This window comes from Pezoporus occidentalis, unplaced genomic scaffold, assembly GCF_034315485.1.
Source record: "Pezoporus occidentalis ecotype Australia unplaced genomic scaffold, CSIRO_AGI_Poc_V1 ctg29, whole genome shotgun sequence".
Lineage (NCBI taxonomy): Eukaryota > Metazoa > Chordata > Aves > Psittaciformes > Psittacidae > Pezoporus > Pezoporus occidentalis.
The window spans coordinates 8,039,396-8,060,488 of NW_026914829.1; the positions used below are offsets into that span (position 1 = coordinate 8,039,396).

The 21,093-nt window shown below is 49.1% G+C and overlaps 1 protein-coding gene across 1 annotated transcript; it reads right to left on the reverse strand.

The window, feature by feature from the left end:
* Positions 1 to 498: 498 nt before the first annotated feature.
* COPA (COPI coat complex subunit alpha) lies at positions 499 to 21,023 on the reverse strand. The gene is made up of 33 exons (XM_062626223.1): positions 20,907 to 21,023; positions 20,472 to 20,585; positions 19,219 to 19,292; positions 18,847 to 18,927; positions 18,182 to 18,258; positions 17,641 to 17,750; positions 15,512 to 15,621; positions 14,825 to 14,924; positions 13,729 to 13,864; positions 13,177 to 13,259; positions 12,444 to 12,594; positions 11,994 to 12,060; positions 11,811 to 11,886; positions 9,741 to 9,823; positions 8,671 to 8,810; positions 7,379 to 7,464; positions 6,880 to 7,018; positions 6,371 to 6,533; positions 6,139 to 6,285; positions 5,528 to 5,717; positions 5,310 to 5,405; positions 4,872 to 4,960; positions 4,507 to 4,630; positions 4,131 to 4,220; positions 3,931 to 4,040; positions 3,667 to 3,744; positions 3,395 to 3,463; positions 3,063 to 3,199; positions 2,198 to 2,384; positions 2,003 to 2,113; positions 1,638 to 1,799; positions 1,346 to 1,540; positions 499 to 1,092 (listed from the first exon to the last, which is right to left on the reverse strand). The coding sequence occupies exons 1-33, from the start codon at positions 20,944 to 20,946 to the stop codon at positions 1,033 to 1,035; spliced, it is 3,675 nt and encodes a 1,224-aa protein (XP_062482207.1). The 5' UTR covers positions 20,947 to 21,023; the 3' UTR covers positions 499 to 1,032.
* Positions 21,024 to 21,093: the final 70 nt, after the last annotated feature.

A 21,093-nucleotide genomic window follows, 5' to 3' on the forward strand; every position in this document is an offset into this window, starting at 1 on the left:
AAAATAAAAGGTTTCAAATCCTAGTGGAAGGCATGGTTTTATTTCAGCATTATGAGGAAGGAGAAAGCACTAAGAAAGTAAATCCAGGCACAGAGGGAGCAGGATCTCAGTCCAAGCCTCTGCTGCTTCACTGATGTGAGAACACACATGTTCTCATCCTCATCACTGCCAGAAACTACAACCTGCCTGGCTCTGGAGCTCCTCCAGCCTGGTAAATGCCACAGGGAAAGGTACAGCAACACAACAGGGTACAACTGCACGAGGTAAATGCAAAGGCAGGAGCCTCACCAATCAGGATAATTTGAGCACTGACAACTGCAATTACACACTAACAATTAGCAAAAGCAGCCCCTGCTGGCACGATACGTTATTTCAAGCCTACAGCCTCCATTTTCTGGAGCCTCCAAACCCAGCAATGGACAGGAAGGGGAGGTGAAGAGAGAAAATTCAATCAAATCTCTCTTCTCTCTCAGTAAGACCAACTGAGCATCAGAAAGATCAAGGTGGTCAATTCACTTTATTGATGAGGCAAGCTGATTATTTCAGAGACATGTTGCTAGGACACCAAAACAAGAAGTTACCACTAGCACCTGAACCACTGCTGAGCTGCTCTCCTGCCTCTTCTGAGCTACCCCCAGAGCAGGGACTGGCCCTGGCCCTGGTTTGAGGCACTCCCATGAGAGCCAGGCTTGGCTCTTCCTGCTGCCCAGACTGCAGCAGGGCTCTGAGCTCTTCTTTCAGGAGCTCAGCACTAAGGATGTAAGAGGCAGCTGCTGGCTTTTCCCTCTGGAAAAGATTTGCCTTAAGGAACTTCACATCAGCTGGATCTGGAAACAGAAGCACAAGTTGTGACTACCTGGCAGCAGCTCAGAGTCTCACTACAGCATTACTGGGTGGGGAAGAGCAGGTAAGATGCACTCTATGGGGAAGAGACTAGACTAAAAGCTGGAATGGTGGGAGGTGAAGGTTTCCATGCTGTGCTGTGGAATGGGACCGTTTCCCTCTGGTCTAACACCTCCCGGGGATGGGTTCCTAGCGGAACTGGAGCGGGCTGATCCGCAGCCCAATGACATCTTTGCCAATCTCTGTCACCTGAGGAATAAAAAGGAGATGATTAATGCTCCAAAGACAGCTCTCAGAAGCACACACTGACTGCAACGTCAGGCCCTGAAGGGAGCACTCGAATTACACAGTATTTCACAACTCCCAAACTGTTCCAAGGCCCCCGACATTCAACCCGATCCACAACCCACGCCAAGGCAGTTTAGAGGGAGCACGGGGATGCTGCTGAAGGGAAACATCATAGGCTGGGATACAGTGGTGACAGGCATCGAAGCTCCCTTACCGTCGTGACACGGCAGATCTGCCCACGGAACTCAGGGCAGTAGCAGGCCCCGCTGAGAGGACACTTCTCCACAGGTTTGCCACGATAGATGGGTCGGTAAGAGGCAGCACAGATGTCAAAGGGGTTGTGCATGTCATAGTTGAGCTGGTAGGTGTCGGTGGGATTCTTCTCGCACGCCGACAGGATCTTACGGGTCTGCCAAAAGCAACCACATTGAGCAGAGGGGCAGCTCGGAACCAGTCCAAACGTCTGCCACCTCAGATACCCCTGCCCATGCACCTCACAGACGTACCTGCTGGGCCACCTCCGGCTTTGGACCCAGCTCCAGCAGCCGACGAGCAAAAGTAGCAGCTGTCTTGAAGTTTTTGAGTTTGAAGAAGAGGTTGAGAGCAGTACGCAGCACCAGGATCATGTGGACAGGCTGCAGGTTGGAGTGGGTGAAATAGGCTGCCATCTGCATTGGGGTGAAAGGAGGACATCAGGGATACAATCACTACCAAGCCTGGCTGCAGGAAACCCCTGCCAGGTAATGCCTGCCGCATCTGCTTTAAAGGAGGACACACAGCAGAAAGCAGGATTCTCACTGCCTTTTTAAACCCAAAGGTTACTCCCCACATTATCTGCCTCTTCGTGAAGGATGGCACCGAGTTTCTGTACCTCACAGATTCGCTTCTGCTGCTCCAGGGTCTCTTTGGGCAGCTTCTTCCGCTCAATCTCCATTGAAAGTCCTACAATGTACTCCCGGCAAATGGCTATGAGCTGCTGGGCCTTCCAGAGAGGGAAACAGAGTCAGGCATCCAGCCTCCTGCCCCAAGGGCATGCACACACCACACAGAGGAGTCTGTCCCTCACCTCAGCAATCTCCTGCTTGTTGTCCACCACCAGCAAGGGCACGCTGAGCAAGATGGAGCGGAACTTCTCCACGGCCTCCTCGAACTTGCCGGCTGTAGTGAGCTGGTAGCAGAGCTGCAGGCGCTGGATCAGGTCATTGAGTTTCAGTCCAACAGCAGGGAGGGCATTCTTCAAACCAGCATCTTTCCTGGGGGCACCAAAGAGGGGTTGGAGGTACAAACGGGACCACTGCAGAGCAACCACTCAACAGCAGCTTGCCAGATACGGTTTGACCTAGGGCCATGCTGCTTTTCTTCACCAGTAGCTTAGCACAAGACACATCTGTGCCTCCATGATTCTGCTGCCCACAATGCCCAGCTCCCTCTGCATCAGTGCAGGCTGGGAAGTCTGGCTCCTTTTTCTACTGTAAAGCACACACCTGTGGTTCTTGAGATGCCCCAGAGCAGCTTTGCTGGAGGCAGAGCATTAGTGCTAGAAAACTCAGCATTCCAACTGCCACACACCGGTTTTAGCAACACAGAAGGGTTTGGTTTGGAAGGGACCTTAAAAAGCTCATTCAGTTCCAACCTCCTGCCACAGACAGCGACACCTTCCCAGGTTGCTCCAAGCCCCATCCAACCTGGCTTTGAAAAGCCTTCTAGTCTCTAACCAAAAAATGAAAGCGGTTCAACATCTTTACATCTAAGAGCAGGCAGCAGAAAAATCCCACTGAAGACAGAATGCTCCCTATTTAAATCCCACAAAACGGAAAGCTCCTCCCTTCACAACAGAGGGGAGAGATAACTTCTGTCTACAACACCAAGGAGTCCAAGAGGTCTATGGCACAAGGAAGAGAGCACAGCAAAGGAGCTAACCCGATGCTTACCAGTTGCGATGTGGGTACCCATACATGGCAGGGAGACATGGCAGGGCTTGGTAGGTCGTACGGCCACGGGCATAGGTCTGCAGGAACAACTGCTTGTAGGGTCCAAAGTTTGTTACTCCTACCTGGTCATGGAGGAGCTGGAAGAGACACAATGATCTGCTGAGTAAGAGCTGTCCAAAGGACGCACAGGCTCCCAGCACCTTTCATTTTATACCCAGAGAAACCAATGCACAAAATGGTCCACAACAGGACACAAAATGAAGCTTCAGATTAGATCAGAGACAAAATACATGGGGATAGTCTTTTCCCTATGCATACCAGGGGAAACTTACTCTCATTGCTGTCTCAAAGGAGCCTGCCAGAACGTGGTCAACAGGCAGCTGAGAGTTGTTACACCAAACCTATATGAACAGAAGGGAAACATTTACAAGAGGAACTGTGCATGTGCATGCATTTGTCTTACCTATCCTCACTACCCCTAACTCCCCTTAACACAGTTCCTGTGTTGTGCTCACAGGTGAGTGCTAACAAGGACTGAACCCCAAAAAAGAAGCACCAAAGTAGAAAGTTCCTGAGCAAGACAATCAAAGACTTGCACCATTACCTGAGCTGGGCTGGTGCCCTTGGTGGGTGGCACAAAGAATCCATCCTCTGTTGATCCTGCTGGGCCAGCAGGAACATCCTGGGGGAGCACATAAAACAGGGGTAAGTGGGGAAGTTTCCAGCACTCAGATGCAATCAGAGCTGGCCACAGCTGTGGAGACCAAGCCTCTGAAGAAGCCCAGAACACGCTTCCTCCATACCACCATCACAGACTGTCACTGTCTTCCCAAGTAGCTACCACTGGGCTACTTAAGAAGCCTCCTACCAATTCAGGGGGAAGATCCAAATCTTCTTCAACTTCCCATCCACCTCCTTCTTCCTGTCCTTTACCTAGACCTTCCTCTCCAAAGTTCTCTCCAGCATCCACAAAGCCATCTGCATGGAGGGAGCAAGGGAGAAATAGTCAGAGCTCTTACACAGGCACACGCTTACACTTCTGCATGAAGGGCTCTTGGATTCACCCACCTTCATCCAGCTGCAGCTCTGCATCTTCACCCCAGCCTTCAGTGCCGACAGTGTCGATATCAATATCAGCAGCCAAGGCACCCCCTTTGCCTACAAAAAGAGCAGGATCCTTTATTTACTCATCGCTGAAGTGCTAAGCAAAGAATCAGGTTAGGCCAGCAACCTCCCCTCCAGTTGTGAAGTCCCATCTTGTGCTAAAAGGGCAAAGATTTGAGAGATTTGCCACAGATGGTGCAAATGCCATGCTGGATTCCCACCTCTGCTAGCAGCACACAACAAATCTGAGGTTAACAGCAACAGGTGAGGAGCCACGGGGACAAATAACTCCATTGTGCACATCACAGCTTAATGCAACTTCCCAAGTCCAAAGCGGTACCTTTGCTAGCAATTGTTCCTTCAAAGAACCCCTTGGACACAGTCAGCAATGGCCAGTTGGTATCCAGAGGCATGACAGGAGCAGGAGGCTGCAGTAGCTTTGCATTGTGATCAATGTCTGGAATCTGAGCAGAGAGGAGCAGAAAACAGTTACAGGCCACATAAGGGAAATGCCATTCTTTGCCCTACTCTCCTCCAAGCAGCACAGATGGTCTCAAGCCTGATAAGCAGTGACTGGAATGGAGATGGCTCCTCCCTCCCAGAAAGGAGCTGCCTGGCCAGTCACACTAACACCAGATCCACTGTCACCTTTCCAAGCCCTAGAGCTCTTGTAATGCAGCAGGAAGCATTAGGGGGGTTGCTAACCGTTTCCTTCTCAGGATCAAATGTTTCCTTCAGGCTTTCAGCTTCCTCATCCAGACCATGAGTTGCAGCTGTGAGATAGGCCAAGGACTCTGCAATGAGATACAGTATGTTCTTCACTGCCAAAAGAAAACTCCCCACACCATCATGCACGGCCAGCCACTCACAAAGGGAGGATTAGCAGCATACCAAGGTGTAGATTCACACCTTTAGGGTGTGATACTGGATTTAGGACTGAAATGTGCAGGCAACAACTTATGATCTGAATACGCTCTACAGTTGATTCAGGTCTCCTCGATGGTATTTGAGCTCTTGGGTTACTTTCTGCTCACCTGATTTAGTTTCTCAGGTAAGGGATTATCTGCTTCCAAAAATGACTTCATCCCAACAACCTCTCCACAGCTTCTCCCCAGGGACATATGTTAGTCTGATATTACTCACTCTGGCCACAGTTCTTCAGGATCCTCACTCTCTCTGCCACGTCTCCCAGATACAGGGCATTCTGGTAGTGGCCGCTCATATCTTTACGGATCTCAGCTGAACCAAAAGGAAAAGAAGTCACGATAGCTTTGGTATTCTTGGCTGCCACTGTGATGCTGCTCATTCCCTCTGGGAATGACACTCAGATCCTCTTGATTTCATTCTTCTTTGCCACTCACCTATCTTCATCATCTTGCGAAGCTTCTCCAGATTGCCAGTGATGAGATAGAGGAAGGAGAGCCTGTCGAAGTTCTTGGTGCGCTGGTAGCACATCTCCACAATCTGGTGGTTTCCCTGCAGCAACGCCACTTCTCCCAGTTTCTCCCAGCAATTCTTGTCATCCAGAGCTTTGGCTGCTTCCAGAGCAATCTGGACAGGATATAATGGTATCATACATGATATAATGAGAGAACTGACAGGGTTAAAAAGGCTTGGCACAAAGCAGTTTTCTTTGCAGGCTTCTGTTAATAATGCCCCTGATGGAAAGCATGGGATTACAAGGCTCACTGCACTAAATCACGCCCCCAGCTGGAGCATGTTAGTAAGGCTGCTACTACCCTCAACAATATCACTCAACTAAGACTTCTTCCTCCCAATACTCTTCCTCCTTGCAGCAAAAAGCAAGGTTTGCAAGCAATGCCTTAAAGCATAACCTGGTGGAAGGTGTCCCTGCCCATGGCAGAGGGTTTGGAACTTGATGAGCTTTAAGGTCCCTTCCAACCCAAACCATCCTATGATTCTATAATGACTCTGTGACATGCCTTTCCCACAGCACCACCTGCCAGCTCACCTCAATGTTACCACACTCCAGTGCCAGGCTGAAACGGGTCTTCTCATCCTTGACAAAGTGCAGGGCCACCTCTGGGTAACCCTTTTTCTGCAGGTAGGCAATGATGGACTGGCCCACGAGCTTAGCATTCCTCACCATGTGCAGCACCTGCAGAGATTAAAGCTGTCAACAACTTCTCTCCACCCTCAGGTATAGGTCAAGGAAGAGCACAGTGTTCCCCACGTCTCCTCACCTCATCGTACTTTCTGTTGATCAAAGCCAGCTTGAATTTGAATTCTGTGGGATCGATGGTGAGCACCCTGGGGCGACACTCTCTGTCCAGGCAGTAGACATTGTTCCCCTTCACTCGGGTAACGTAGATCGGCAGGTCCAGGGTGCGGATAATTCCATGATCCCTATTGCCAACACACAGCACACGTGTGACATGCACATCAGCACAGCCCAGCTGTACAACTCCGTTCTCTATCCCCCAAAGGAGGATCAACACTCTGCCTGTTATTTTAGCCTGTGTTATAAAAGCAAGTCCCACTCAGATGAGCAGTGCAGCCATCCAGCCCAGCGATAAAAACCCAGTGCACAGGGTAAGCAACCAAATGCAAGCACTTGGCTCTGTTATCTGCCTTGGTGGACATCTATGCTGTAATAAAGTCCCTTTCACAAGCCTCAGCTTTGGTGTTGGCCAACCCCCCCCCCACCCCGAGTCTGCACAAGGCCTGTCAGCCCAAGGACTCCCAGACTCACCCTGTGGTGACAGCGTATTTGATGTGATTGCTGGTGGTGTAGATGAAAACACCGCTTTCATCCCAGGCACCGCTCTTGACACGGATGTTTTCATGGATGTTACACAGTGACTCCAGTTTTCTGTTGCAGATCATGATGGCTGGAGAGGAAAACCAAAGGAAGACAAGCTAGGGAAGCCTCTACTGTAAAACAGCTGCCTCTGAATTACTTCTCTCTTCCATAATCCCAGCAACAGGAACTGCATTCAGTGTCAGACACCAAGGAGGTGATGGCAACCAAAAACTGTCATCACGAAAGAGATTAGCTGGATCATTTTGAAGAGTACAATAAGCCCTCTGTTTTACAAGCTTACAGAAGACAAGGTGGCAGAGCCCATGCTGTGAACACTGCATCTTCACTGCACTGAACGGTTCCCTTAGCAAGGGCTCTGCTCCCAGCCAAGGAAGGAGCTAGCATGCACCAGGGTCCACATGAAACACTGCACCCCCCTGCCACTTACCATGCTTAGCCAGCAGAGCCACGTGGGACATGTCGGCCGACCAAATGACGTACTTCACCTTGGAGATCTTCACAGAGGCCAAAGTTCTGGGAAAGGACAGCACTGACATCAGTGTCAGCCCAGTTCTCTCTATAAGAACTACCAGTACCCAACAGCCTGAACCCAATCAGCAGATGCTCTGAAGCCCCTTTGTGCCATTCTAGTGCTATAAAACCATAAGGCAGGACTGAGCGTCTCTGCAGTCCAGTCCAGCAAAACCCACCTGTGAAATAACAAATATGTTTCAGTGACAACTGACTTCAAAACCTGGATTTCAAATTAGGTCTTAGGGATGGATTTACGGAATGAAGGAAATGAGGTATTCCCAAGCAGCATTCACAGTGTTTTATTTACTTGTAACTTTCCCAATGATACCAGAAAAAACAAAGGCATACAAATGAGGGAATGAGGCTCCAGGAAGACCTTAGCGCAACTACAGGGGCTGCAAGAAAGCTGGAGACAGGGTTTTGGCAAGGGCCTGTAGAAACAGGCCAAGGGGAATGGCTTTAACCTGCTAGAGGGGAGATTGAGATGGGCTCTTAGGCAGAAGCCCTTCCCTGTGAGGGTGCTGAGGCACTGGCACAGGGTGCCCAGAGAAGCTGTGGCTGCCCCATCCCTGGCAGTGTCCAAGGACAGGTTGAAGCAAGCTGCTCTAGTGGAAGGCGCCCCTGCCTGTGGAAGGGGGTTGGAACTGGATGAGCTTTAAGGTCCCTTCCAACCCAAACCAGTCTGGGATTCTATGATGATTCTGGACATAATCAACATACACTGTATCTATCTGCAGACAATCCAGAACCTTCTCAAGCCTACAAGACAGCCAAAAGCTCCAACTCCTTGCCCATTTCTTTGTGGCTAGCAACACATATACCAGCACAAACATGCTGCCAAAAGAGCATTATGAGTAGATATAAAACCTAGGGGACAAGACATCAGGCGGGCTTAGCTTGATTGAGTTTGGGCTTTTTGATTTCTCTCCTCTTTTATAGCACCCCACTCTGCAGTCACAGGCTTTACAAGGGTATGGCACACATCTCTCTGTGATCAATGGCACGATGCCTGCAGCATAAATTGCACCTTGGCTGTGTTTACACTCTGCTCTTTGTAACAGTTGTTAGCCGTGGTTTGGATCAGTCTGACACAGCCTGCAGCTGATGCTAAGTTCTGGAGTGCATTAATAGCTATTACTTGTCCCCAGAGGGCACACGCCAGCAGGATGACAATATTAAACCTTCTCCCAGCAGACCAGAGCTCACCGCTTCTGCTGCACGTCAAAGAGGGTGATGGAGTCTGCATCTCTTAGTAACAGGTTCCCTGTGCCAGCATAGAATATCTCATCACAGTTCGGCACCTGCACCTTCTTCGTGATCTCGTTCTTCAGGTTTTTGATGAGGATCTGCCAGTTGAGGAGAGGAAAGGCAACAGCACAGGACAGTTAGGTAGAGTCTACAAAGAAATTTAGGATTATTTTAGTTTTTGTATGGCTGAACCTCAGGCACAAGAGGCCAAAACAAGCCTATCTCGAAGCAGGACCAAACTTCACCCTCTTACAAAACCCAGCTCAGGGTGCAGACACAGTGTATCCTTCCCTTCCAGCCCCACCACTATCGCGACTAACTGGCTGATACGGTTTGCAAACCCTCTCTACAACAGGAACAAAGTAAATAGTAGGGAAAAGTGAGAGAAACAGTGTAGATAATAAAAGGAAAGAAGTTGAAAGGGGAAAATGGTAAGTGGAGGTGGGGAAGGCGGACAGGAGTAACACAACTGGCATGAAATAAGCCTGAGTTTACTAAACCAAAAGCACTATTAAGGAAAAGGAAAGGAAACAATGCAATATCCTGCATGGGGCAAAGCGCAAGACCTTTCTTCTCCTTCACATCAAGCGAATTCAAGCAGGGAAAACTGTCCACAACTGTCTTTCCCCCTTCTTTCTCCTATAGCACTCCACAAGCGAGAACAAAGAGCTCTATTAAAATCTAACCTGTTTTCATTATTTCCCATTACTTTGATGCTATGGAAGTGACTTGGGTGGCTTCACAGTCCTGTTGTGATCAGCTTTCACCCCTTGAGCCTTGCGGTAGCAGGCTTCCAGCAACTGAGCTATGATTTACTATCAAAGAAGTTAAATCCTATTTCAACCCACTCCGTTTCCACTGTGCGATATTTCTTTGTGCACGGCTGCAGCCCACCCTCTGCTGACAATGCTCTGCCAGTCTACTTGGATCTCCAGTAATTCCATGAACCCAACCTCCCTCCTTTCCATCTGCAAGCTTCCAAATGACACCCTGTTAAAGAAACGACCCTATTAAGCGTGTCCCCTTACCGAGTGCATGCGATCCAAGACTGCAAAGCGGTTCCGAGCTACCCACACAGCTGTTAGCCCAGAGGAACGCTTCCCTTCAGGGGCTGGGGAAGAGCAAAACGCAGGCAGTGAATAAAACCTCTGGCAGGCTCTTACAGCAACACATCAGTCAGTCTTGTTTGAGCCCATCTTGGCTGCTGTAGCTGCTTCCCACTAATTCCTGTTTAACCTGAGGCTATTCACAAGACTCATTTCCCCCCCCTCCCCGATGTCCTTTCGGATCTCGACGTGGCCAGTGCCAGTCCTTCCCTGCAGCCAAGGCACAAGGAGCTGCTTGGCGCTGCACTGGGTGACAGCACCGTCTGTCACACTAACGAGCAGAGCCTTCATGGCCAAACGAAGCGAGCAGCGAGGGTCCCAGCGTCAGTGGAAGCTCTCTCCCCCCACTGCAAACTGATCTATAACAAGCTGGAGGAGAAAGGCTGAGCTCTCCCCAGCACGCAGCTGTGCTCCCTGCTTTCAAATGCTAATACAAACACAGCTCTCTGCATGTCAGACAGCCCCAGTGAACAGTGCTGAGGGATGTGCTTCAGATGGGGAGAAGGCTTTCTGCAGCAAGGGGGAACAGAGAAGTGAAAAAGCTGCTGTTTTGGTAAAAAAATGATCTTTAATTCTCAGGTCCTTTTCTCTCTGCTCCCCACAAGTGTTTTTGGAGACACACACACTAGACCAAGTGCTGTTTCATCAAGGTAGTGCCATTTGTGGCCAGCCTACATCCTAACAAAAGGTGGCTTAAACCTCACTGCTTCACCCTTCAGCCCTTATTTATGACCCAACCCAAGAAAGACTTCTCTGAATTCAATTCCCAAGCTCCACCTGGGGCTTTCTGATGGCAACTTCACCTGGTTTTCTGAATCACCACAACTCAACATTTTTACTGGCTTTAAATCTTTTAACACAGACCATAGATCAGGCAGAAAATGATTGAAATATATTACTCAATAGAGTATGGTAACAAAGCTTGGCTTCCCAGTCTGGTAAAGAAGCTGAAGGACATGAGGATGATAGCTCCAAGCATGTTATATACCTGCATCATCATCCCAGGAGATCATCAGAAGGTTGCATAATAGCAGCTTGTTGGAAAAAATACTTATAAACCAGTACAATTTTACGTTACTCTTAAAAATGTATTAAAAGTAGATGGTTTTCATGAGGCCTTCCTCTGGAAGGAGAATATCCCCTTCTCTTCATTTAGAAGGTCACAAGCTGGGTGTCCCCAGACAAGTCTCAATCAAACTAGGTATTTGAAACCTATTCAGTAACACTTAATCTATACTAAGCCACTAAAAAGCTCACTTTCTAATTCTCTCTCTAAATACAGCTCCTGACTGCGCTCAGCAGAGAAATCCTCCCTCCATCAGACCTGCAGAAATCCATAAATCCATGAATAAGAGAGCTGGATTCCCATCTAACTCATTCATCACTCCCCCTCATCTCAAAATCTTTACTGCCGTGACGACAGAGGCAGGAGGAACCAGCTGGAGTTTCAGATCCCAAATGGAATTCAGAGTTACGAGAAAGAATTACTTGGTTTTTCCCCTCTAAATCATGTTTTGACTTGTAAATTGCACAAAAGTGATGTGGAATTTGCCGAGAGGAAGAACTGACTACTGGCAGCCTGGCACTGTCACTTTTACAGCCTCTTTTCAGAGTATAAAACCTCTTAGAACAAACCATATCTGGTTAAAATCCATCTCTGTTGACAAGCCAGGAAGGCTGCCTGCTGCGTGGAAAGGGGGAATGCAAAGTTCCTAATAACCAAATTATAAAATATATATTTGGAGCAGTAAAAGTTTGGGATGAACATGAATTTTTCAAGTCAGTGTGGTGTGATATAGTGAGCAGGAAGCCTGCCAAATGACGCGTGCTGCAGGGGCATTAGGAAACAGAGAGGAAGAGTCCAAGAGAGGCTTAGAGAAACAAAGCTGGTTTTATATATAACACACATACACACAGTTGGAGAGCAGAGGAAGGGACAGCTACACAATAATAAACCCACACAAGGATTAATGGGAAAGAAGAAATGCCTACCATCGGGATTCTGGGAGTCAGCATCCTTGGGAATGGTGTAGAGGTCGTAAGTACTATTCTCTAAGTTGCTGGCCCTCTGCAGAGAGAAGGGGAAAAAGCCATTTGGAGACAGGATTTCACAGAGCCAACACTCGGAGCCTCATGGCAAGGTCTCCAGCACATCATGCAGCAGAACTGACTTACTGTGCAGAGGAGGACAGCGTTCTCAGCGGGGTTGTAGGACATGTTGAACACAGGGAACTTGGAACCACTGAAGGAGAGTCATGAAGAAAAGAGAAGGTTAAGGAGGACCAAGGCTATTTCAGAGCCACCTTCTGATAAACACCCTTTATCTTCTGAAATACACTGAGTACCAGCAAAGCTCAGTTTTGACTGAATCAAAACCACTTGGAAACACTGTGAGAACATCAGAGTTTCATAAACGAAAGAGTTGGCCTTCCAGTTTGACACTTAACATTAGAAATATGTATCTATGGACACATAAAAATTGACTTAAAAAACTTCTTGTAGGCTTGGTAAGCTCATCTGACAGAAAAGTCAGCTGAAACTGAGGTATGTGAATAGAACTGTACCACCTACGTGCAAGCAAGAAACTAATCAGGGACTCAAGATACCGGTAACACCATCTCCTACCTTCTCAGCTGCATGACAGCAACGTCCTTTGAGCTGTTGAAATCAAGCTGGCGGAGAAAACGGTCCTTCACATAATACAGCATGTTCCCATGCACAGCATAAGCAGGTCTCTCACGCTCCAGTTTGAACACAATCATGCCACCATCATGGCCTGGAAAAAGCATGTGAGGATTCAAACATGTGAACTGTACCCCGTGGGTTTTCTCATGGTGAAGATGACACCACCAAGCCCCTCAAACCACAAAAGAGCCAATCAATATCATAACCACTGACCACCAGCCACCTCTGCCACTCTTCAGCCTGACTGAATTACAAGATTGCACTCCTTTCCTCATGGCCCACCCCCTGCCCATAGGTTTCCCATAGGTTTCCTAATAAATCTAAGAGCTGACACTCTTCTAGAAACACTTTGCCTCACTGCCACATGTTTCTTTAAGTGTTAGTAGTCCAGTGTGGGTTCTCCTAGGACCTGTTCCATCCCTTCTTGGCCTTAGAACATACAGCTAAGTGATGCAGAGGCAATCTTGTTCCAGCTTTGATCTACAGCTGACACAAGGATTGTGTGCGACTAAATAAGGGTCTTTTCCCTAAGATACCTTTAATAAAAGCATCCACAAGTCAGCGTGTTCTGCAAAGTGTGCTAAAGGAAAGCAAATCCTGTATGGATTTCCTACATGGAATACATTTTGTCTTCACAGCAACCCATCACACATGGAGCAGGAGCTTTTTTTACCTGCAGCAAAGAGGTTGAGGTTGGGATGAGCAGCCAACACCCAAAACCGATCGTGATCACGCCGGAAGGTCTGGACACCCGTGCTAAATGTGCAACAGAAGGGACAAGGAACAGAAACAAAATGGAAACCTTCGTGTGGACTTCAGTTCCCAAAACAAAGGTCCTAAACCGTGACATAGTGAGAAACTAATCTGGGATTCATGATACTGGCAACACCTCTTGCCACAGAGACCCACCTCGAGCATTCAGCACAAGGAGACCACTGAGAGCTCAAAACACTCTTATTTAAAGCCTTTTCTCAAGCAAGATGTTCTCATTTACCATATTTTAGAAGCAGTATCACTGGACAAGCCAGCCTCTTCCTTTCTTTCAGACAACTACAAGCCTAGCACATAACACGGGTCTCAAAGGGACAGAAGATGGGCTAAACATGACTTGTCACTCATGAATTATCAAACACTGGCATTGATGTTTAAAGAACTGCTGGTGTTCAGCTTCTCTAAGAGTAACGTAGGTCTTTCACACACGTATCGACTGCCATCAAGCACAAACCGTTTGGACATATCCCACACACGGATGCTCTTGTCTTCGGAATTGCTGAGGATTAGCTCCTGCCGCGGGTGAAAGACAGCACACGAGACGTTGTTGTAATGCCCCCGGCAAGTGTCAACCTCCCAGGCCTTCGATTCTACCCAGAAGAGGAAAAAAAGTGAGGAAAACAACACTTCAACAGGTAAAGTTCTGCTGAAGCACAGCAAGCACTTTATTATAGAGCGAACTGCATGGCCCACAGGCCACTATTCCATTCTCTGCAACCCACGTTCAAGATCTCTCTGTAACCACTAGCACAGCTCACCTAAGAGGAACAGATCAGCCAGGTCACTAAAGAGGTGCTAAGACTTGTGTTTAGCTGGACTGAGCTAACAAAAGCTCAGTCACTCCTGGTGGAGGCCTTGTAGCTCTTGAACTGTCCCCCTTTCTTCATCCATCCATACTAAAAACCACCTCAGAGTCAAATTCTTCTAATGCTACAAGCTTCTGCACAGCACTGGGTAAAACTCAAAAGAAGCTTGAAGCATTTGCTAGAGCTCTCCTCAAACTGCAAAAACCAATGCTGCTTAGGATTATTTACTACTCTATCGTACAGATACGTCTTCAAAGTGCAAATTACCTCCAGGTTCAGCCCACTTCAAACATAAATTTCAGCTCTTAACCCCTTCTCCCTGTGGACTCCCCCTGGATTATCAGATAATAGTTTGGGTTGGAAGGGTCCTTAAAGCTCATCCAGTTCCAACCCCCTGCAGGGACCCCTTCCACTAGAGCAGCTTGCTCCAAGCCCCTGTGTTCAACCTGGCCTTGAGCACTGCCAGGGATGGGGCAGCCACAGCTTCTCTGGGCACCCTGTGCCAGTGCCTCAGCACCCTCACAGGGAAGAGCTTCTGCCCAAGAGCTCATCTCAATCTCCCCCCTCGGGCAGGTTAAAGCCATTCCCCTTGGCCTGTCCCTACAGGCCCTTGTCCAAAGCCCCTCTCCAGCTTTCCTGCAGCCCCTTTAGGCACTGGAAGTTGCTCTAAGGTCTCCCTGGATCTTTCTCTTTTCCAGGCTGAACAACCCCAACTCTTTCTATGTCTTCATAGGATCCTCTTACCATTCATCCGCCAGATCTTCACTTGCCGATCATCAGCTCCTGACACAATGAGTGGCATTGTGGGGTGGAAGGCAGCCCAGTTCACCCCACGGTCATGGCCCTACAGGCAAAAACACTCACTTGTAGCAATGTGGTGATTGAAGAGAATGAGTAAAGGAAGGACAAAGCAACAAAGACTGCAGACAGGCTTGCCAAGACACAGCTTTCACTGGTTTTATACACCATGCTGCTCACAGTGAGCGCTTATAGACAGAAACATTATAGATGCCCGCAGTAATAAGCTTTGCAGATACCATTCTTCATCAGTAGAGCAAAGCTGCAGCTCAGCAGAGAGCACCAATCACTTCCCAGCTTAAACAAGCCACCACGGAAGGCTGGCTTTACTGTCATCTCCTCTGCTGCTTCCAATAACACAAGGTAATAACAGCTGCTATTGAACTGAGCTTTTGGCTGTACAGGGAGTATTGAATCTGTTTGGTTATAGTGCAAACATCCAGATTCAGCTTTGAAACGAAGAGAAAGTACCACCATAATCTACAAGACCATGTAACTGCAGAGCTGAGTCAGTTTTCCCAACTTTTTTCTCTCCTGTTGTTTTTCTGGGCTTTTAGAGGACTATTTGTATCATAGAGATTTCATGAAATGTATCTGAAGGGGCTGTACTGCACACACACATTGATACTGTACCTCAAGAACATGCTTCACAACTGCATCTGTTGTCCCAAACAAGTCCACTCCCGTTATTCCCCTGACGTCTGATTCCACAGCTCCAGGGGACAGGTTCTTCTTCCTTAGGCCTTGTGGAACAAAGAGGAAGCAGAAGCAGAGGTGAAGGAAGCAAAACTTGTATTATCAAGATAATGTTTCTAGTTTAACAACAAGATGAGCACGCTCCTGTGCTGTTCACACGCATCTTGAGGTGGAAACTGGGAACTTGAAAGAGGGTGAGGAACATCCAGGAGAAGCTGTGGCTGCCCCATCCCTGGCAGTGTTCAAGGCCAGGCTGGACAGGGCTTGGAGTAACCTGGTCTAGTAGAAGGTGTCCCTGTCTGTGGCAGGGGGCTGGAACTGGATGACCTTTAAGGTTCTTTCCAACCCAGTCTGGTATTCTATGATACAAGACATTTTCAGGAGCTAAAAGTACATGAAACAAAGCCTGTTCCTGATTCTGAAGAAAACAGACCTGTATCTGCTACCCTGCACCAAAACCCAGCAGAACACAGCAGGGAACTGGAGAGTCAAAAGGAGCTTCTCCAGCAGCACACAGGTAAAAGGCTGAACAGGCAACCCTCAAAACCAACCCCCTAACCCAAATCTGCTCCAAAAAGTTCCCACTGATGTTAGCAGAAGCTGCAAGTTAACAGCAACACTCTGAAATGGAGCTAAAGCTAAAGCTCAACACCAAATTATGGAGTTAAAGCTTAACACTAAATGCTCCCTCTGACTGGGATCACAACAGACAGGAGACAAAATGGGGATATAACCCTTCCCCAGGAGACTGCCAGAGCCAGGACAGAATCCTGCAAAGGACATAAGTCATCTGGGGGAAAAACTGGGGAGTGGAATTGTCTTTTGAATCCATTTCTCACCTCTCTGTAGGCTTTTTCACCCACTGGTATTCTCAGTGTTGTGTCTGACTGGAGCCACAGCTGAGTCAATAACTCAGAATGTCTCTAAAACCCCTCATCACATATCAGCTGAGGGGAAAAAAAAAGGTCTGTACTAACTCCAAACCAATTTGGCAGCTGGAACTCTGCTGAGAGAGAGGGTTTGTGGGAGAATGCAGCAGCAAAGCTTGCTGCTGGAATAGCTGTTAAGCTCCCCATGCTGGCAGCACAGAGAGGGGGACAGGTTTTAAATAACCAGGATATCCTGTCCCCAGCCTCTGCTGTTGACACAGCTGCCCATGGCTGAGCCTGTCCCGCCAATCCCACAGGGTGGCCAACCAAAACTGCAATGGAAAGAGACAGAGAAAGGTCTGTCTCTGGAATGGTTTATGTCACGGCCAGACTGGGGACTTGGAGCAACCTGCTCTAGAGGAAGGTGTCCCTGCCCATGGCAGGGGGCTGGAACTAGATGGCCTCAAAGGTCCTTTCCAACCCAAATAAGTCTGTGATTTTATGATTCTATAGCACCACCAGCCCCTTACCTCCATCTAGCATTTTCTTTATTTCCAGCTTTTCATTTAGGGGTCATACTTAATTCCTATAATACTATCTTCCTATTACCATCCACAGCTAAGCTACCAAAAAAAACACAACACCTTTCGTAATCCAGAAGCCTTTTTATCTTTCTGTCTGAGTTATTGCTGCCTCCAAGATTTTCACAAGGGGATAAAAGCAATCCAGACATGTCTAAAATCCTCCTAAGTCTGGCAGATCTGCAAAGCTGACCAGCTGACAATCAGAATAGTTAGGGCTGGAAAGGACCTAGTTCCAACCCCCCCTGCCATGGGCAGGGACTCCATTCCTCCTGACAGCACTATCTGTCGGCTATAAAAATAGGACTGGGAGATGAGGCTGTAGAATCTCCACCTTTAGAGGCTTTCTTGGCTGCAGAAAGCTGCAGCTCACCTCCTCTATGCTGGCAGAAGATCCACTTCAAGCTAAAGGCTGGACTAGATGTCACCCAGAGGTCCCTTCCAGCCAACACCCTACAACTTCATGGAAGCAGAGGGGAACAGGCTCCTGTCACAGCGAACTTGTACTGTTCTGCCTCAGACTCCTGCAGTGAAGAGGATGCTCTTCCTGCACCCAGATCTGAACCACTCCACCCTGGCTGGACCACTGGGTAACCCCTCAGCCTGAGCAGCTCACCAGAAATATCCCACACACGCACGGTCTGGTCCAAGCTGGCTGACACCACCAGGTCCTCAGAGGGGTGAAACTGGGCACACATCACGTAGTGGTTGTGTCCTGTCAGCACACTACAACAAAGAAGAGAGAAAATACCACTTAAAACATATTAATATGCACTCCAGCTTGCACCAACAGCAACAAGCTCAGTCTTGGGACGGATAATGAGGAATATGGGATTGCTAAACACTGCTCTTCAAGACTAAGCATAACAGAACATTGAGTGTGTCTGTTCTTACATAAAGCATTCAAGTTTTGACTTTCTGGTATCAACAACTTCACAGGCTTCAGCACTGACACACATTATTCTAACCTCAAAAATGTTTTCAACCAAATAACATGAATTTATGAATAATATTCTAGTGGCATCATAATAAAAGAGAAAAAGGCTAAAGGAAACATTCAGAACTGCTCAGTTCTATTCCTTCAACTAAGCTTGGACACAATGGGTGAAGACAGCTCATTCCCCAAACCATGCAGTTATTTCTTAAAGCAACTTTACCAAACACAAGTTCTGGACTGCCAGTTCCAAACCCGAATGGTCTGGTCATCAGAAGCACTCAAGATCCAGGGATATTCCTAACAAGACAAAGCATTCTGTGTATGAAGTAGGACACATCCCGGATATTCCCTCCCCACGTGGCATTTTCCAACTGTCCCCAGGAATCTGCCTTTCTAAATCTTACTGAAGATTTTGGAGGCACCATTTATGCCTCTTAAACCTCAACAAAAGGCCACCACATCTGGAGCACCCTCATACCAGCAAGTCCAGCACGATTTACAATGGATACAGAGAGAGGACAAGGGGAATGGCTTTAACCTGCCCGAGGGGAGACTGAGATGAGCTCTTAGGCAGAAGCTCTTCCCTGTGAGGGTGCTGAGGCGCTGGCACAGGGTGCCCAGAGAAGCTGTGGCTGCCCCATCCCTGGCAGTGTTCAAGGCCAGGTTGGACACAGGGGCTTGGAGCAAGCTGCTCCAGTGGAAGGGGTCCCTGCCCATGGCAGGGGTTTGGAACTGGATGAGCGTTAAGGCCCCTTCACACCCAAACCACGCTGGGATTCTATGATTCTAAGGCAAAGATTCCCACCTCAGGAAGCAAAAAGAGATTCCCTTTGCCCACAGAGGGAGCAGGCACCCACTGCTGGGTTAGGCACGAGCAGAGCTTACGTGGTGGAAGAAGGTCGTGCGAATATAATCCAAGTGGCCCAGCAGAGTGAAGAGACAGCGGCGCAGTTTGTAGTTCCAGACCTGTGCCACACAGAAGCAGAACAAAGATGACACCTGCCACTGCCTGCCAGATTTGAGGTGCAGTCTCATGTTTCAGTTCACTACAAACCTCTCTGCATTAGAAACCCATTTTAATATGGAAAACTACAGCCCTGCAGCAAACGTATGTCCTTAAAACATAAAAATCACAACCCCAAAACGCTCTTCCCCTCCCACAAACACTCCTTCTCCTCTTGTAAGCTGTTTCTTTGCACATTCCCTTCCCTGGATGATGCCTTTTAGAGAACAAGAGCTACAAGGGTAAAGTTTTACCTTTATTTTATAATCATCACCTCCAGAAACAAAGAGAGGCTGCTGCTTGTGGAAATCAATACCTCGAACAGGGCCTGTAATGAGGAAGAGCAGGCTGGACAGAGCAAAAGGGCTGACCAAAGCCTGAGGTCCCATTCCCAACCCCATTCCTTTCCACCTTTGCCTAAACCCAGCTCCTTTCCACCTTTGCCTAAACCCAGCTCCTTTCCACCTTTGCCTAAACCCAGCTCCTTTCCACCTTTGCCTAAACCCAGCTCCTTTCCACCTTTGCCTAAACCCAGCTCCTTTCCACCTTTGCCTAAACCCAGCTCCTTTCCACCTTTGCCTAAACCCAGCTCCTTTCCACCTTTGCCTAAACCCAGCTCCTTTCCACCTTTGCCTAAACCCAGCTCCTTTCCACCTTTGCCTAAACCCAGCTCCTTTCCACCTTTGCCTAAACCCAGCTCCTTTCCACCTTTGCCTAAACCCAGCTTCCTTCCACCTTTGCCTAAACCCAGCTCCTTTCCACCTTTGCCTAAACCCAGCTCCCTTTCACCTTTGCCTAAACCCAGTTCCCTTCTTCCTTTGCCTAAACCCAGCTTCCTTCCACCTTTGCCTAAACCCAGCTCCCTTTCACCTTTGCCTAAACCCAGCTCCCTTCTTCCTTTGCCTAAACCCAGCTTCCTTCCACCTTTGCCTAAACCCAGCTCCCTTTCACCTTTGCCTAAACCCAGCTCCCTTTCACCTTTGCCTAAACCCAGCTCCCTTCTTCCTTTGCCTAAACCCAGCTCCCTTCCACCTTTGCCTAAACCCAGTTCCCTTCTTCCTTTGCCTAAACCCAGCTCCTTTCCACCTTTGCCTAAACCCAGCTCCTTTCCACCTTTGCCTAAACCCAGCTCCTTTCCACCTTTGCCTAAACCCAGTTCCCTTCCACCTTTGGCTAAACCCAGTTCCCTTCCACCTTTGCCTAAACCCAGCTCCTTTCCACCTTTGCCTAAACCCAGTTCCCTTTCACCTTTGCCAAACCCAGTTCCCTTTCACCTTTGCCAAACCCATTCCTTTCCACCCTTACCTGCAGTATCCCATCACAAAACACCCTGGTCCTTCACAGCTACATCTACAAGTTCATTTTCATATCAGACACAAAAGTATGACCTCAGTTCACACGTGCACCACCAACATTCAGCACCAGCAAACCCCAAGGACACCCCACAGCGCCTCCCCTCACACCCCACTCTTCCCCCACACGCAGGTCCCAGCCGCTGCCCGCTGACCATCGTGCTCGTCGAACTTGTCGATGAGGGTGCACATCCGGTAGTCCCACAGCTGGATAACGCCATTGTGCAGGCTGGTGAGGATCCAAGGCCGCTTGGGGTGGAAGCTGAGCCCTGCAGGGACACGGACACACACACACAGGCGTGACGGGAGCCCGGAGACCCGGAGCAGGCCCGGAGACCCGGAGCAGGCCCGGAGACCCGGAGCAGGCCCGGAGACCCGGAGCAGGCCCGGAGACCCGGAGCAGGCCCGGAGAACCGGAGCAGGCCCGGAGAACCGGAGCAGGCCCGGAGAACCGGAGCAGGCCCGGAGAACCGGAGCAGGCCCGAGGCCGCCGACCCTCCCCGCCCAGCGCCCCGGAGCCCCCGGCACAACCCTCCCCTCAGCTCCCCATGCCGCAGAGGGCCCGGGCCCGGCTCCGCCATTGCCGTTACCCTTCACCCGGGCCGACTTCGTCTCGAATTTGGTCAGCATCGCCGCGGACACCGACACCGCCGCCCCGGGCCGGCCCCTCCACGTCGGCGTCCCGGAAGCGGCCCCCGCTGACTTCCGCTTCCGCCGCCTCCCCGAGCATCGAGCCCGAGTCCTCCCGCGGGTACAGAGCGGCTTCCGGTGGCGGCG